Genomic DNA, 18,179 nt, shown 5'->3' on the forward strand with positions numbered 1-18,179 from the left:
CTTTACCCCGGAAGAGTTTTCTCGGATAATAGCTCTGCAATTAATGTCTTGATGCCGGTCCGCCCTTGCCTGCTTGTATTCTAAAACGCCAGCCTCCTTTCAGCCCGCATGCCGTCGGGGTCTTTTTTTTCTAGCTGAAGGGACCTAAATGCAATTCTCCCTTTATTTTTTTTCCTAGTCAGGTGATTGTGTTTCGTCTCGCGCGAATTTGATTCGGGTGCGGACTCAGCTGTTCAAGTGAGTCAGATATCACGCACCGATTTATCTCGCGTTCGATTTATCCCAGGCCGGGCTGTTCCCTCGGTCTAAGTTTCCCGATGTCACCGAGTGAAGAAGCGAATGCGATTCGTGATCTGGGGCCGGTATCCGCCGTCAGTTTCCTCGGAGTTCCGAGGGGAAGTGCTGCCGGTTCCTGTCGCCGTTCCCCATAATGGCACTGGGAGAAGACAATGCAGCTTGCGGAAGGAACCGTTCCATTTCGAGTTCCTTTGAGCTCGATTCTTATTCTTTTCGGTTAGATATTCTTCCTAGCGCTCGGGCGTTTCTTCCTTTTCGAGACAAAGCTGCCTGGAACGGACTTATGTGGTGAAGAGACGGCACCGTGATGTGTCAGTTCAATATGAAACAACGTAATTCAAGCCCGTGGAGAGACTCCCACGGGCCTTTTTCCGGTCTCCAGGGCTGGCTACGTCTCTTTCTTTTGAGACGCCTGTGGATGATGTCATCCTTGGATAGTTCGGTGCGCAGAGACAACTGAAAGCGCCACTCGACTTGCTTAGGCACAGCCGCGGGGAATGCGGATCTTTGGGCAGCGGCCACACGAAATAAAGAAGTTGAGACTCCTAAGCCACTTTTTTGTTCACTGTGCATTGACAGCGTTTTTCTAAAGAACTTGAAGACGAGAAAACCAGTCATCTTCCGGAGTTTGACACTTACTGATGCTAATTTAGGCCCTCTACACGGTTTAGAAACGAAATCTCCGGGCTGTTTATATTTGATAATATATGCTCATTCTCAAATACGTTAAGAGAACATTACATTGAAATTAGAGCAGATTGAAACTAAAGGTATTACGTCGCAGACAATTACTAAAACTTCAAAAACTGCTATGAAATCACTTTAATCGGGAGGTGCGCACAGTAATCCTGTCTGCTTAATGCATTTCCTTTGACTCCTTAACACTGCTATTTTCCACCGTATTATGAGTAAGAGAATTCTTCTGTATACTGGTTACAAAAACACAGAACGAGAAGTGGAATTATAATGAAAATCATAAGCAAGAATTCAACGACTGATTTCCTCAAAGAAGCGTAAGGACTGATCGCACTTTCACCAACAAGATCACCTGAGAAAAATAGCCAGAAATAGCCAGAAAAGTCCTTCGCTTGCACGCACTTTGTAAATAACTACTTTCTATATATATATAAAAAAATAAGAACGAGGACTAAGCTGTCGTGGTAACACCTAACTGGCTTAGTAAACACAGGCTGAAAACGCCCGTACGAATCGAAAAAGGGCAGGAAAAAAAAAAAAAGCGCCATTTTCGTCATTGTTCACATGGAGCAAGGCTTAAGGAACCAATGCAGCAAGCCAGTCGTTGTCACGTTCTCGATTGACCTGCGAATTAAAATGACAGTATTGATGCTCGTTAGGGCCAAATTTCCGATGACATGCGCTACTACTATAAGCACAATCTCCCCGAAGTACTTTGGGGGAACGCACATTTACCGTCCGACCCACGGGCGTCTCTTCAGCAGGTGTGCTTCGAGGTCAGGTGTGGGCGATAGCAGATTTTAACACACATTGCTATATTCTCTTTGTTTGAGGGCGCTTACAAAGTCGGCTACAAGCACCCCATAGCAAAAAGCGATGTTTGTTTGTTTTGGTTTACGGGGTTTAACGTCCCAAAACGGCTCTGGCTATGAGAGACGTCGTAGTGGAGGACACGGGAAATTTGGACCACCTGGGGATCTCTAATGTGTACTGACATCGCACAGCACACTGGCGCCTTGCTTTTCACCTCCATCGAAAAACGGCCGCCGAGGCCGGGATTCGATCCCACATCCTTGGGCACAGTAGTCGAGCGCGTCTCGATGCACGCGCGCGCATAGAGGCACCCTAGATGGATGGATGGATGGAATATAGGAGCGTCCCCTTTGAAACGGGGTGGTAGCAGTAGCTATGATGCTCATTTTCTCCCTATATCTTAATTATTGATTTAGAATGGTTAACTAAACCACCATTCTATTTATTAAATTTTGTTCCTACATTACTAACATTATGTCACTTCTCTGCTTTTAAGCCACCAATCTTCCAGTCGTTTTTTGCTAGTTTCCACCGCCGGTTTATTCACCCGGCCACTGTTATCTCTAAAGCCCAGAGCTTCAGGAACAGTGATTGCGCCTGCACCAACTTCCGGATGGATACCATTACATTCGAGTATAATATAGTCAATTGTTTCACTGGGGTTTCCACATACAGCACATGCGTCATCTCCATTGTTAAATTTCTTTTTGTTGCTGCGTGTTCTAAGGCACCCTGTTATCATCCTAGAGCGCCATAATCACTGCGCCACCCTGCGGTCTATAAAGCGATGTATTCTGCAATATCATACTTTCTCTATTGTTGCATCCGCTGTATGCTCGTCGCGATTTGAAATGTTCTATTACATTCTAATTGGGAGTTGTAATAGGTGGGAAAAATAAAGTTCTTCGAGGGTGCTTAACGGTCTTGAGCCCGAACTTCCTTCAAGTGCTGTTACTGACATAAATTTAGAGCAAACAAATTTACTTTCACCAGTTATTCCACAGATGGCCCGAGGTCACCTTTGTTACGAATGACGCACTTTTTTTGTTGCTGTATAACACATTGAGCGAAGGTTAACGTCCGCATTTAAAGTTGGTTTGGTTTGGTTTGTGGGGTTTAACGTCCCAAAGCAACTCAGGCTATGAGAGACGCCGTAGTGGAGGACTCCGGAAATTTCGACCACCTGGGGTTCTTTAACGTGCACTGACATCGCACGGCACACGGGCGCCTTGCTTTTCGCCTCCATCGAGGGGCACTAAGCTCATACTCATCCAGCTGGTGCGTTTATTCGCCATGTGGCGTCTAGAGCAAAAAAAAAAAAAACAAAAAAAAACAACAACAACAACGCAGAACTAAAAAAACTTCCAAGCAATAACTTTAGCAACCGTATAGAAAACAAAAATAAAAACGGGGTCATGGAATGAAAGAAGATAAAACACATTGTGTGAACTGCTTTTCCTTTTCTTTTCTGACGGCTCGTGATGCATGCCGGGAAAATGCGCCGAAATCTGGTTTTTCGGGCATCTTTTCGCGAGCCGAAGTTCTCTCACCTACTTTCGTAACAAAGGTGACCTCGGACCATCTGTGGAATCACTGGTGAAAGTAAATCTGCGAAGCTCAGGCCAAAGAGCCCAAAGAAATTGTTCTACTGGCCGAAGATGCCGCCGGAGTCCAAGAACTACCGGCCTCCAACAAAGGCGGCTGTCCCACCTTCTGGGTCTAACCTCCGAAGAGCGGATAGTCACTCTGTTGAACAAATAAAAGTTCTCTCTCTCTCTCTCTCTCTCTCTCTCTCTCTCTCTCTCTCTCTCTCTCTCTCTCTCTCTCTCTCTCTCTCTCTCTCTCTCTCTCTCTCTCTCTCTCTCTCTCTCTCTCTCTCTCTCTCTCTCTCTCTCTCTCTCTCTCCTACTTTTGTCAGCGATTGGGCCTGCTGCTTAGTGATCGATACGCTCCCGCTGCGCCCGATGTGCACGCGCTAATATCCCCGGGGGTCTTCGTGAAGGACCTCTGTAGAAGGGCGGTCGTCCAGCCGCCCTGTATGTAAGGATCGATGCCTGCCCGTGGGTCAAGGTAAACGCGAGCGTGAGAGGCCTTCAAGAGGCAGCGCAGTGCAGCAGATCCGGTCGGGAGAAAATCGGGCAGGCATCGATACGCGCATTTGAACGATTCTCTAATCCGCGTCCGCGAGATGTTGACGCGGTGGTGCTCGCTAATCTATTTTTTTAATGCACGAGAGGCTAATTTTTTTTTATTTTAGATGATACGGATGAATATGGTAGTCACAACCCTGTTAAGAACCGCAACTTATTCATTGATGTTGACTGATACGCTTAATTAAGTGCTCAACATCGCGTACTGATAGTTTGGCCGGACCTTTATACACGCCTTTGGCAATTAGGTGACCTAATTTGAGCACACTAACTAGCCGGGTAACAAGGTTTACTCGGACAATACGCTGGGTTATGCTACTAGAAAAGTGTTTGTCCTTTAATCATTCACAGGGCGGCATCTTCGCATGGAATTAGAAGCGATAATAATTAGCTCGCGGGATAGAGGACGTTTTAAAACGCAGCACATATATGTCACAAGTGAAAAAAATTCCGAGAGCACTGTGGCATCTAAACTGCAGAAATGCGAAATCCTAAGCGTTGCTGGTTCACACGGTGCATCAGATTTGCTCTCATTATTATTATCAGCTAAATGCACCGTCATTAGCATTGCTAATATCACCATTGTCATTATCACTAATCGCAGCGTCGTTGTCATCGCAACTATCATCCTCACGGTAGACAAGGGGCATTATGATGTACGTTTGACGACATATCGCCACGCAGAGCCACCACGTTCATCGAAGTCTCTGTTCAGAGAACAGTGTGCCATGGTGCGGGGAGTATATGCCTCGCAGGATCGACCTCCTGCCTGGTTAACTTTTCTCGATCCATATTTGTCTCCCGGAATTTTGATGTGTGGGCAGAGGGAGAGCTCGATGCAGGTGCGACTGTATGTGTGACAGGTTGCGAGATGTTGCTTGAAGTACTTCTATGCAAAAATGAAAAAAAAAAAAAAAATATCCCGGGCGTGGTGCAGTTGGTTAAAGTTACTCGGCTGGGGATCCAAGGGATGAAGGTTGGATTCCCGGCCGGTAGCGAAAGGATTTATGTTTATTTCTATCTTGCTCACGGTAGACTGACCGATGACGTCACCAGATGTAGACGTCACAATCTCGCGGTATTCCTCAGGATCTCGCGAAGAAGTGTGACGCTTCTCGTGGCTGGTCGGACAGCGTCATGACCTTGAGTATGAGCCATTAAATGCTTTCGCTTTAAAATTTGGATTTCGAAACCAGAACACCATTATAGTTCTCAACATTTTGACAAACGTTGCGATGCTGCAAGTGATAGCACTGAGCAATGTAGCCAAATTCGCAGCGTCAACGTTGCCGAGTGTGGGTAAGCTGACGATTGTTGTAGTTATGTCGCTTCACCTATTGATTGGGGATTGGAGAACAGCCTTGTGCACGTTACAGAAAACAAGTAATCAATTGCAGTTGCAGTGACTTCATCTGAAATGTACCTGATTTCAACGGTGGACTGCAGACTACGTAGAGAACTCAAAGACGTTATGGGTTTCTAAATCAGAGTTGTACGTAATTGATTACCTGTAATTAATCACAGTTTTGTGTAATTTTGTAACGAATTTATTACTTTACCAGACAGTAACCTTTAGGTTAATTTAATAATCATTTTTTAGTAATTCATCATCGACAATCAATTATTTCTTTCTTTAAAACTATACAGGGGCGAAGCGTCCGTGACAACGTGATTGGGTCGAATTGTTTGGTCGCACTACGGTGCACATGACTGCCTTGCGTGTCGCGATGACGTTGTAGGAGCTCCACCAGCTCTTGGCCGAAGAATTGAACCGGCCTTGCTTTGAGTCCACACTAGAAGCCGTGTCTGGTGCTCCCAGGAAAACACACACAGACGAGTTTCAAGCCTTTCAGGGCCCTTATTTGGAACGCCTTTTTACGATGCCTCCAACGAAGTGCGGCACTTCATAGAGGATGTAGAAACTGGTATTGAAGCTTTGCGCAAGTGTTCATACGGTGCAACAACGCTCTATATAGCGCTTACATTGAGATAGTTTTCAGCGTAGCGGACGATGTTTTGAAAAGGAAGCTTTGAAAAATCAGCGACAACATTTAAAAACAACTCCCGTTGAAAATTAACGTGTAAAGAGAATTGAAGCAAGGCGTCAGAGCGAGTTCGTGATATGGAAATAAAGTTCGAATAGTAATCGATTACTGGTCGAATACTTAGGAGTATCCCCCAAGGTGGAGTAGATTTGTAATAAGGGAGTAATTACTCCTTGACATCCACTCAAGCGCAACCATACGGCTAAAAAGGAAAGCTACACAGCTTTCTCAGAAACTTCGTAGTTAAAGAAAAATTCGTCCTGATCCTGGAATCGAACCCGGGACCACCGCTTTTCCGGGGCAGTCGCTCTATCATCTCAGCTAATCAGAACGGTCTTGCTTAGCAGGACCGTCTTGGTTAGGACGGTCCTAACCGATAGTTTGGCCGATACAAATTACAGACTTGGACCTTTGGAATTTCGATGGAGGAGAAACACAAGGCGCCCATGTGCAGTGGGATGTGAGTGCACATTAAAAAAAAAAAAAATACCCAGGTGGTTGAAATTATACAGTATGAGTCGTTTTGGGGCTTTCAATCACAAACTAAAAAACAAAAATTAAGAATGGTTCAACGCTGCTACGCTGTTGAACCGAATATGGAGCGATAGCGTTAGGGCTGACCGAGCGTTCTTCTATCTAAATTCGGACCCGGACACGGTACGCAGCAACCGCCTGACGTAGTATTGTTTTCGCAATAAAACATAGCCTTTTGAAAGATATAACAATGCAATTCATGAATTGAGGAAGCGTATAGTAAGTTAGCAAAAAGGCATATTAACTGCTGTTTTAAATTCTAAATATGCACGAAAAACAGTCTGTTCATTGCCCTGTCTTGCGCTTTCTAAGTCGCAGTACAGCGCCGTCGCTTTCGACGTCAGCGTTCTGCGTATCGCCGGCGTCGCGTCTCCCACCAGCGAAACGGGAGCGGACGAAAGACGTGAGCTGCGTTCCAAGGCTGCGACCCCCTCTAGCTTGGATGGCGCGTAGACTGCATCGGGGACAACAATCGCATACGCAGGAAGGAGGAGAGAGATGAGGAGGAGGAGGTCCCCTGCGGCGCTAGATATGCATTACGCATGGCTCCCGGACACACACCGGCGCACAGCGCGGAAAGAGAAAGGAACAAAAAAAGAAATTGGCTGTATTAGTTTGATCGAACTGGGCGGTGTGCACGCGCGGTCGAACGCAGTGATCTCTGGGTGGGCCTGCAGCGCCGGTCCTTCGCGCCGGAGCGGGCCGACATAGCAGCAGGAAGGGGACCCCCCGTCCGATGATATGGGGTGACGACAACGACTCGGCCGCCCCACTCGTTGCGTGTACATGCGCGCGCGCGCTCGCGCTTGCGTGTGCCTCTGCAGTGCTGGCCTGTGCTGATGTGACGTACAAGGCCGCGCTCTCCGACGTGGTCGCCGCGCCTGGACAGTGCGCTCGGATTATGCCACTTCGTGTAAAACAGCAAGGTGAGATGTGTAGGCTACGACAGCGAAGATAGCTCGTATACGCTGACTGCGACATATTTTGTTTACGCAGTCTCCAGGAGTACGTAAAGGAGATGTATACTTACAGTACATGTAGACTTAATACAAATGAGGCCATCATGCCATTGCTCAGACAGCAGTCGGAACGTTTATTCACGTCACGTTTTCCACTGAGCAGGCAAGCATTTCTAAGTTTTATGCTTTTCAAACTTTGGCGTCACCGGAGATCTGTAATTCAGTGCACGCAGCGCTCTTGCGTCCTTGCTCTTTTTCTTGTCTCTTCGGGTTGCTGCAGTTAGGGGCTAACTTATCCAAGCTTATGCATTTCTGCCGTTTTCACGAGCCAAGCTGTGTATGCAGTTTGTGGAAGTGCTTGATGCCGGCGTAGCCTTTTAAGCGTATGCTTTCCAGGCCTATATCGGCGGGCAGGTCTGTCTACATGCACGTATTCATATAGGGAGACCAGCAAGGGCAACACATGGCGGCTGAATTTCGCTGGAAGTTCGCTTAGATTTCTTTGAATTGCCGCTTCAGCACTGTCAAGCTTGCTAACGCATGCTGCATGCACCGTGTGAATATCTCTTCAAGATGAACATGGATTACATTGTGACACGAGAGTGGCGAAAACCACGAAGAAAGACAACACGAAGGTTGACACTGCCTCACATATTTCTTTGCAGATGCGTTCTTATTATCGTGCAACACCGTTTGCCTAACTAGGAAAAAAAAAAATTGCTTCGACGTGGCTGAGGTCATGTACAAGAATGTAATTTGATACGGTTTGGTTTGTGGGGTTTAGCGTCTCAAAGCAACTCAGGCTATGAGAGACGCCGTAGTGGAGGACTGCGGAAATTCCGACCACCTGGGGTTCTTTAACGTGCTCTGACATCGCACAGCACACGGGCGCCTTGCATTTCGCCTCCATCGAAAAGCTGCCGCCGAGGCCAGGATTCGATCCCGCGTCCTTGGGAACAGTTGTCGAGCGCCGTAACTACAGCGCCACGCCGGTGGGGGTAATTTGATACTCTTGATATATGTATGCATACATGCATATTCATATATGCACAACACACCGACCGAATTTGCGTGACGCGGTGATGATGTAAAGACAAAAGAAGTATACAGTTGCGTTTTTAAATGTAAGCATATTTGAGAGATCTGTGCGGGCAATAATTGATAATCGGTTCACAGGAAGGGAAAGGCGCAGTATCTGTGACACTTGCTTTCGTGGACACCTCAACCGCGCCGTAAGGGAAGGGAGGAAGGTGGGAGTGAAAGCGAAAAAAGAGAAAGGGGAGCCGTAGTGGAGGGTTGTGGAGTAATTTCGATCACCTGGTGATCTTTCGACTGCTATTGATTAAGAATTGATTCAATGGTGATTGCATATGCCCATATAAGGCACGCACCCAAAACGCGGGCACATTTGCTAACGACAGTATGAGGCATTGTTGTTGTTGTTGTGGCTGTAGGAAGAAGGAAAAGAAAATGCACGGGCCTGCTACTGGCTCTGTAGCTTAACGTGCACTGACATCGCACAGCACACGGAGGCATCTTCGTTTCGCCTCCATAGAAACGCAGCCGCCGTGGTCGGGATTGAACCCGGGTACTCCGGCACAGTAGTCGGGCGTCTTACTACTGCACCACCCCGGCGGGGCTATGTGGGCAAGCCGAATACAAAACTTACGGATAACAAAGAGAAATATAAGTTAAAATGCGTGGGAGTGGAGGTTTACCTGGAGCGCCATAGGAAAAGCGACTCGCAGCAATCTCACGAGCCGGAGCTTCAAAAGGACCCGCACAAAATCTTTCATCGCGCTTTCGCTTCAGGCGCATCGCGAGGCTTTTTCCTCGAAACCCTCTCGCTGCCGCGGAGCCTGATGACTTTCCGCAAACAATCACCCGTGACGCAACGCCCGCACGGTGACGTCACGAACGAGCGGAGGAGCATGCAAACGTGTTCGGTGCGGCGGGTATAAGCGCATACTCTGGATGATGGGGGAATGCCAGCCCCGCACTGCATTAAAAGCTGGGATTCGATGGCCAAATGCCCAGTACTCAGTCTGTCGTATTTAGGGGAATCCCCTAAGGCTGAGTGCATTTTGCTCGAGGAGATAATTGCTGATCAGCATTCGCCTGAGCGCGAAGGACGACTGAGGAACATACATACATAAACCTTTATTCATGAGGATGACCTGAGGCCTAGGGGGAAAGGGGGTGGGTTAGGTGAGGTTGAGGGCGCCAGACTCCGACATGAAGTCTAGCAGGGTACTAAGTTTGCGCTTGGCGTTGGTATTGGGGGCTGTGTGGCACGCTACACATCTGCTCACCACATTCAGAGTTACGACTGAGGAAAGTTATAATGCCTATTTCTTTGCTGTACAGCCGTTTGGTGGAGCTTAAGTAGATGCTAATTAGTACGAGTGAAACTAATTAAAACAGAACGAAGGACTGCACACTAGGAAGCTGTCATTACAAGCGCTGAATATCAAGTAGTGGTTTTTGTTTTAAAGAAGCGCAAAACATGCGTAGGTTTTCACGCCATGAAAATAAAAACAAAGAAATGCGAGAGCGTGGCATGAGACATTGAAAAGAGCGTGCCCAGTCCGCTTGTTTTGGGTAACTGCGAAAGGGAAACACAAAACTAATGCAATCGCAAAACGACATCAAAACATGCGTAAACAAGCTGAAACAAAATTCGCAACGCGCACATCAGACAGCTAAAGTTATCGGAAAAGTGCGCGTCGGAAACTTGGCGACCTAAAAATGCGATTTCCTATGGAAACGGTGATGAATGGCGCCATCGCACAACGTTTTTTTTTTTCTTCTGGTGATGAATGCTTCTTGAATCTCGTGCGCACGTTGGCCACGATGCTTCGTTAGGAAATAGTAACCCTTATAACATCTATAATAAATTGCAAGGTTGTGTCGCTTCTTGGGACTTGGTGGTAAGTTCTAACCTTGCTGTTTATTCCGACCGGTTTTCAGTGGTCGTGTCTGTTTGTCTCCTCTCTTTCGCCATGCTTTAAGCTTGAACGAGCTAATTAAGATTTACTAGGATGCTATTAAGTACTCCGGTGTGAACTAAGAAATGCTAGAAGATGACGAGAACACAATTTTCTGCTATTTCATCTTGCACTAAAACGCCGCTTGGTGCGAGTCGACGAATACAATAGACGCGAACCAGCTCAAGTGCCGTTGAACTTACTACAACTTTTATTTTTCGTGATAAACTTTGTGAGCTATGTAAAGAAGCTGGGCATTCAAATTCGAAAATATAAATCGGTCACAGAAAGAGATGAGGAATCAGTTAGCAACTGTTATCCTATGTCGTGCAGCATTCGCGAGGCTGTCCTGTGGGCGCTTCACTCTTTCGACAGGTTGTCTGCGTTGTCCACACAAGCAGATTCTGATGATATGTAATGGGATGAATTGACAACCCTGGAACGTGATAGACTTATGCTCTGTTTAGAGCGAGTGGCGTGTCCATGTCTCTATCATCCAAGTCACATTATCTCGGCTGCACAAGAAGGCTCCTCGATGCAATCGTTCGTGAGCCGCAATACGACGGCATTCGGGCAGCCAGAGGGCGTTCATATCCGAGATTACGGCTTCGGCTTATTCCTTTCAGAGTCAGTGAATGCTAATTAAAAGTCGAGTGAAACTCATCACACAGATAAAGGAAGCTCAGGGATACCTCGCCTCGGTTATCAGTCATTATGCGAAACTCATCACACAGATAAAGGAAGCTCAGGTATACCTCGCCTCGGTTATCAGCTATTATGTGAAACTCATCAAACAGATAGAGGAAGCTCAGGGATACCTCGCCTCGGTTATCAGTCATTATGCGAAACTCATCACACAGATAAAGGAAGCTCAGGTATACCTCGCCTCGGTTATCAGCTATTATGTGAAACTCATCAAACAGATAGAGAAAGCTCAGGGATACCTCGCCTCGGTTATCAGTTATTATGTGAAACTCATCACACAGATAGAGGAAGCTCAGGGATACCTCGCCTCGGTTATCAGTTATTATCTGAAACTCATCACACAGATAGAGGAAGCTCAGGGATACCTCGCCTCGGTTATCAGTTATTATGTGAAACTCATCACACAGATAGAGGAAGCTCAGGGATACCTCGCCTCGGTTATAAGTTATTATGTGAAACTCATCACACAGATAGAGGAAGCTCAGGGATACCTCGCCTTGGTTATCAGTTATTATGTGAAACTCATCACACAGATAGAGGAAGCTCAGGGATACCTCGCCTCGGTTATCAGTTATTATCTGAAACTCATCACACAGATAGAGGAAGCTCAGGGATACCTCGCCTCGGTTATCAGTTATTAGATTGTGAGCATTAGATGCGCTGTTTTTTGGAAAAGGAAATTCTGCTCCAGGAGCAAGCATGCCGTGACGCGTGAGTGCATTGCTGGATCATGTGCTCGCCGAACCGTTATTCATTTTATGCGGGTTGGTTTGGTTTGGTTTATGGGGTTGAACTTCCCAAAGCGTCTCAGGCTCCGAAGTGGAGGGCTTCAGAAATTTCGACCACCTGGGGTTCTGTAGCGTGCACTGACATCGCACAGCACACGGGCTCCTTGCTTTTCGCCTCCTTCGAAAAGCGGCCGCCGCGGCCGGGATTTGATCCCGCATCCTTGGCCACAGCAGTCGAAGGCCCTAACTGCTGCACTGTCACGGCGTGGTGATCGATTTAATGCACGGACATCTCACAATGCACTCTTGCAATATCTTTCACATATTTATGATTACTCACTCGACTCAGTGCCCTAAATAGAAATGCTTAAGATAATAACGCGATTTTTTCGCGTTAAACACTTGCTAAACAACATGAGGAGCACGTGAACAACGGTCAATGTTTGGGCCGACCACAAGGTCACCACTATGGTTTCAGTGTTGACTTGGAGTTACTAAACCGTCCAGGCCGCTTACGGTCGCGTTGTTTACAGGATGTAAGATCTATATCGATTTTTATGTGGCGATAAGGCAGGCTCGCTGCTACAGGAGTTCTCCCCCTAGGTTTGCGGGGGTGAATAGAGTGCGGTGTTATTTTCAAACTATTGCCGACATCAGTTTGTACATTGAAAGAGACTTTCGTTTCCGTGTTCGTCACCGCTGAGACTTCAAGCTTAGTTAGGGCATGCGCAGTCCTAGGTTTTAGAAAAATGGCTTGAAGGATGAAGCTCTTGAGCGCAGTGAGTAGTTCGATGAAACTGTGACGCATTATATGTGGACCTAGCTCTGCTACATGCCAGGAGGCAGCCAGTCAAATTGAATGAAAAGGACTACAACCGAGGTATTCTTCAATGAAATTGAGTGTGGAATACGTGTTTCAACAGCTGTAGATGAGTGGACTACAACCAGCAATATCCGACCAAAGCGACAAGTTGTTGATAAATCTCGGATACATGCGTTAAGAGGCCGCTTGCTTGCACTGGTAAGTCAGTGAGCGTAAATTTATTCTAATCAGTAATGTTTTACTCTCACTGTGCCCATCGTTAGATCGGTATGCTGACTGATGGCGAAAACTTCTCAAGGCCCTACGGGCTGATGAAAGATGGCACACTAGGCTTTTTAGTGACTGAAGACTGACTGCAGTCAGCATTGTGCTAAAGTCGCAGAGATGTCTGAAGTTTGTCGTCGGCATTTCAACCGCTGTGACTCTCCGTACCCGAGCATTCCGGATTGAACATCGCGCATGGCTCCTCTACCATCTACATTCAATTTCTCTCCTCGCCTTGAAATTCATACTTTCAGTCATTGCGCGGGGAATTCTCTGCCTGGAAGGAGACCACACTCTCTGTTTCTTCATATCCTGTTCGCATTCCTCCTCATCCTCCTCCTCCTCCACGGCTTTATGCTGAATCACCCTTTTGATGTCATGGTGGTGTATCATCCTGCTGTTGACAACGGACCTGGGATACCCGCGCCATCTGTATCTGGTTCAAGGGTACACGGTGCGCTTGGGGAACAAGACATCTATAGTTACCAGGAGTTAAGGACATTGGTCTAATTCACTTAGTTTACTACCTCGTGACGCATGAAAAAAAAAAAATATACACGGCTTTAGCGAAGGTTCGATATGAGAATCTCTCGATCTGTGCGGTGCACCTTGAGACTATACGATTGCCACTCGACCTGTACGCGCGTGTGGACTCTTTGGCTGTTGCGGGAACAACATGTTGAGAAAACCACTACAATGGACAATTTTCTTGTTTTCTTTTTCGACAAACACGTATTATACAATAGAACGTAGAGTCCCTGCTCTATGTTAAGCCGTAGAAAAATAATGATCACAGCTGTACGTTTTTTTAAATAAAGTTTTTGTCTCGTGAATAGGCTCCAAACTTTCACCGTCACCTCAGACGTCCATTCACTAAACACGAAACGGCTTCGAATGAAATATTGAGGTACGGACACACTGGCAGGAAAACGCGCGCGAAACCTCGACGGCACAATGACCGCCGGGAAAAGTACGGCTATAGCAGTGGTTCGCGGAAAACTCTGCCACGCCAGGCACGTGAAAGCGATCTCCATTAAAGAGGCTGACTCAAGTCGGTCGTTGTCCATAATTCTGGGGAGGGAGTGCGGTTCCATCGCCTGCGCTGCTGGAGGTAACAAGAGGCTGCAGCAAGCTGATGATTCTCACGCGACCAACTCGGATGTCTCTCATTGGTCTCCATGCACATCCCGTGACAAGCGGCAATATGGTACCATAGCGGCAAGCCGCCGAAAATGGCCCCACGGCCCATTCACAGCCCGGCAGGCAAACCTGCTGCTGGGAAGCTCTCGCGACGCGCTTTTTTACGCTAGTGGGTGCGTATTTTTAGGGCATGCGTCAAGACGCAGCTGCTCTGGACGCTTGTAATACCTGGAACCTGAGCGCTTTAAAGATATCTATAGTCCGCTGTTACGACTAGTTGCACGAAGAAAACGCGACATATGCTATTGAAGCTTCATTTACTGCAAGACGCATCAGTGCTAGCTGGGAGCTGTCCCGAATTCCCGTTGAAGTAAACACGAAGAAGAAAACGAAGGTAAGATTAGGGATAGGTATGTGGTTGCCTGTCTGTGTCCCTGACTTCATTTGACGTTGCGTTTATATGCGTTGTGTTCCCCGAAAATATACCGTGCCTAGGAATAATGTGAAAACAGCTAACCGCCCTTATTTATATTACACAGATTTCAACAGGACGTCTTTGGAGATTCCACGGAGTCTCAGCTCTGCTTTGTAAATTATTGCCCGGCGCACGACGATGAGAATGGTCTGTAGCCAAGCAGGCGCGACCAAACTTCATTTAATTTTCCGCTGGAGGCTTTAACGAAAACTGCTTAGTGAAAATCACATTTATATAGTCAGTGAAGATGGCCAGTCGAGACTCCAGAAGCAGCGTCTGTCTTCGTTCCCCAAAGGACATATACTCTTTTCTTCTCCAGCAACGTTCACTTTCCGCAGTAGTCTTGCTTTAACGAAGCTTTCGAGTGCGGTGCAATGTTTGGGCGCGAGACCAATCATACCAAGTCGTACGGGTCGGCTTATATACTTCAGCCCCCTCCCGGAGTTTCTGGTTGTATAGTTGACACAGACTGAAGACCAGCGTGCCTTGATTGACTGGGCACATGATACGTTGAACGATTAATTTTTCAATCTGCGTCCTTAATTAAAGTGTTTCTTTCTTTTTTTCTCTCTCTAGAAACTGTTTACAAGCAACCGAAACCTCTTAAGTAGCGAACGTTAGGACGAGGAAAGTTATTCAGTTAGGATGCGCAGAAGGGCAGATACCGGTAATATCTGAGCCTGCCTTAAACACGTAAAATGTGGTGTGAAAGATTGGCTATCAAGGGAATGGGAACGTAGTTGTAGAGAGAGAGAGAGAGAGAGAGAGAGAGAGAGAGAGAGAGAGAGAGAGAGAACTTTATTTGTCAGTGAGATGGTAATAGTGGAGTTTCTCAGCCGTTCCGGGTGGCCGGCAGTTGAAGTCGGTCGGCGACCTCTTGCGCTCTTCCCATGGCCCGGAACCGGACGTCCGGGTGATTAATAGCGAAAACAGCTACAACTTCCTGTTTTTCAAGCGAGGGCGATGCGACCAGATCTGCCGGAGGCGGATCCTCCGCGAAGTCCCAGATTATGTAGTCTAAGGTGGCAGGCTCGTCGCACAGATAGCAGAACGGATTTACGATGCCAGAAATATATTGGAATAAGTCCAGGGGTTTGGCCGCGAACGAATTTGGAGGCGACGCCACGTGGTATAGCCTGTTCTCGGCTGAGCGAGACGTGTGGAGGTAGTTCTGAGCTCCTTGTAATATTTGGTAATGTCTTGATACGTATCCTGTGCCTCATCCCGTGTGACAACCGCGTCCGAAACTTCCTCAGTGTCTCGGCTAGGGAGTGGCCTGAGAATGAAATCACTGAGAATGACAGTTGTCCGTTTCACAGAATCAAAACTGATTGGGAAATTAGGCAAACTACTGACCTAAGCGTGGATCATTGAAATAAGACAGTTGCGCAGTGCACCTCACTCGGCTGGGGATGTGGCTTAATAAAACAAGCGTCTTCAACTTGCTCTTTCAGGTTAACATAACTGGAGGTTAGTACGAGATGGCTCCTACCGGAGGACCGGCGGGTTCTGGCAAGAGCACCCCATGGCGTCCGCTGTCCTTGGCCTGCCGCCTGTACCTGTACGCGCTGCACGGGTACCTCATCGAGGTGACGTTCACGGCCGCTTGGAACTTTGTGGCTTCCGGCAGCCTCGAACTCCGAGGCCACAGCAGCGTTTGGAGCCTCGTAATCTACTCCGTCTCCTGCATGGCCATGGAGAAGATCAACGACCTCCTCTATACACGGGGCTTTGTGCTTCCCGCCAGGGCACTGGCCCACACCTTGTGGATCTACGTCTGGGAGTTCACCACGGGATTTGTGCTCAGGGCGATGGGATGGTGTCCCTGGGACTACAGTGACTTCCAGTACAACTTTGCCGGACTTGTGACCCTAGAGTACGCTCCGCTGTGGTTTCTATGCGGCGTACTCTTTGAAGTGCTCATGGTGCCTAACGTGAGACAACTCGTGTGGGTGCATCACGTAGAATCTGCTGGAAGTTTAGGACAAGCGGCTCCTGTTCTTCCTCTGAAGAACGGCTACGTGGTCCCCGTTTTAAAGGGAGACTGATCGGGTGCCATGCAGGCAGTGGCTCACCGAACTAAAGCAGATATGAATGCAACCGAGGTTACGTGATTTAGGCTTTGCTCGGAAGCCAGAGTCAATATGTGCTGTCCTTGGGACCGTGTTTTATGTTGGCTGGTTTGTTTACTACAGCTTGTCCACACTAGATGGCACTGTCACGACTGGTGAGAAGGCAGCGACAATTAAGCAGCAAGATTCTGTCGGCTTCACTGGCACCATTTGGACCGACAGTGTGAAGTGCGACATAAAGCAGAAATAAACTTGCGAACTCGCTATAGGCTATGTGAACGATGAGCTGAACGCAAATAAATGTGGGTAGAGCAGCGACAAATATTGTTATTGAATGTTAGGAGCAACCTTAAGAAAGAAGAAATATGCGAATAATCATGTGCAGTGACAAGGTACTGTCTTTACTCTAGGGCGATCGTAAACGCAACTTGCATAGCCTTTTGATATTTGTGGACACCTTTAGACACGTAGCTCTCACGCCAAGTGATAATCACATCTTTATGATAAACGCTGCGTTTCATTTGTCTCTAAATGGCCTTGATGTTTTCGTCGTACGCTTGCGATACTGCCAAATACTTGTTTTGTTCATCTAGCAAAGGTGTTCGGTTTGGTTACGAAACCTATCGCGTTTTGTCTTCGTGCAGTTGAATTTCGCGTAGCCGACTCTTTCTTTTAGTTTGAAAGCACCTTGACTCTCGACTGCTCACTGCGGCTGATCCGACGGTCCTTATCATAATCACTGATGTCTCCAAGGATGTTTTTCGTACAGAAGAGAAGCCCCATCACACGAACTGAGACGACACATTCGAAGTGCAGTGTCCTCTCGTCTGCTCAGGTTTTTAAGTAGGTCTCTTATGAGACAGTCGGAACAAAAAAGGACTAATGCTCGCCTTTATTATTCTACAGTAAAATATAAATGTAATTAAGTAACAACCAACAAAACAAGAACAAAACATAAAAAAGGAACAACTGGAGAATACGTATGCAGGGACACACGAAGGCACAGAAATGACGACATGCCTAATTGCTTACGGCGACCTCTGGCACAAGTCGCATTTTATGAAGCATCGAAATTAACCTTTCTCTTCCGAAAAATTAAATGTCGTATCGCGCTTTCACAAGTATGGATACATAAATACATTGGTCTTTCTGATGTCAACCTTATATATTCATATTATATGTTCATATTATACAGTCATTATAGTTTAGTCGTGAGTTATATTCACTTGCCATGAGCCAGTCAGTTCGGAGATCTAATGTGCAAGAATGTAGAGTCCCCGACTTGTGCAGGCCAATCAAAGTCATGACCATGACTAGTGTCCAGTAACGACACTCAAAAGCAAATCATGACGCTCTAGGAGCTACTGAAGAGCAGCCAATGCTCATGCTTTCGTATTTCTCCAATACAGATCTCTGCAATGCCCTCGAAGCCTTTGACTTACTGTGCGAGATTCGGCAAAAGGGTGCACGTCGGTATAGAAAAGTTGAGTT

At 47.0% G+C, this 18,179-nt stretch overlaps 1 protein-coding gene across 1 annotated transcript; it reads left to right on the top strand.

Moving 5' to 3' along the window:
* Positions 1 to 7,070: 7,070 nt before the first annotated feature.
* LOC146173439 (transmembrane protein 229B-like) lies at positions 7,071 to 17,220 on the top strand. The gene is made up of 2 exons (XM_084583548.1): positions 7,071 to 7,461; positions 16,071 to 17,220. Exon 2 carries the CDS (start codon positions 16,098 to 16,100, stop codon positions 16,662 to 16,664), a length of 567 nt encoding a protein of 188 aa, XP_084439674.1. The 5' UTR covers positions 7,071 to 7,461; positions 16,071 to 16,097; the 3' UTR covers positions 16,665 to 17,220.
* The last annotated feature ends 959 nt before the right edge of the window (positions 17,221 to 18,179 follow it).

The sequence above is a fragment of the Amblyomma maculatum genome, chromosome 11 (genome assembly GCF_055883805.1).
Source record: "Amblyomma maculatum isolate TAMU_Amacu chromosome 11, ASM5588380v1, whole genome shotgun sequence".
NCBI lineage: Eukaryota > Metazoa > Arthropoda > Arachnida > Ixodida > Ixodidae > Amblyomma > Amblyomma maculatum.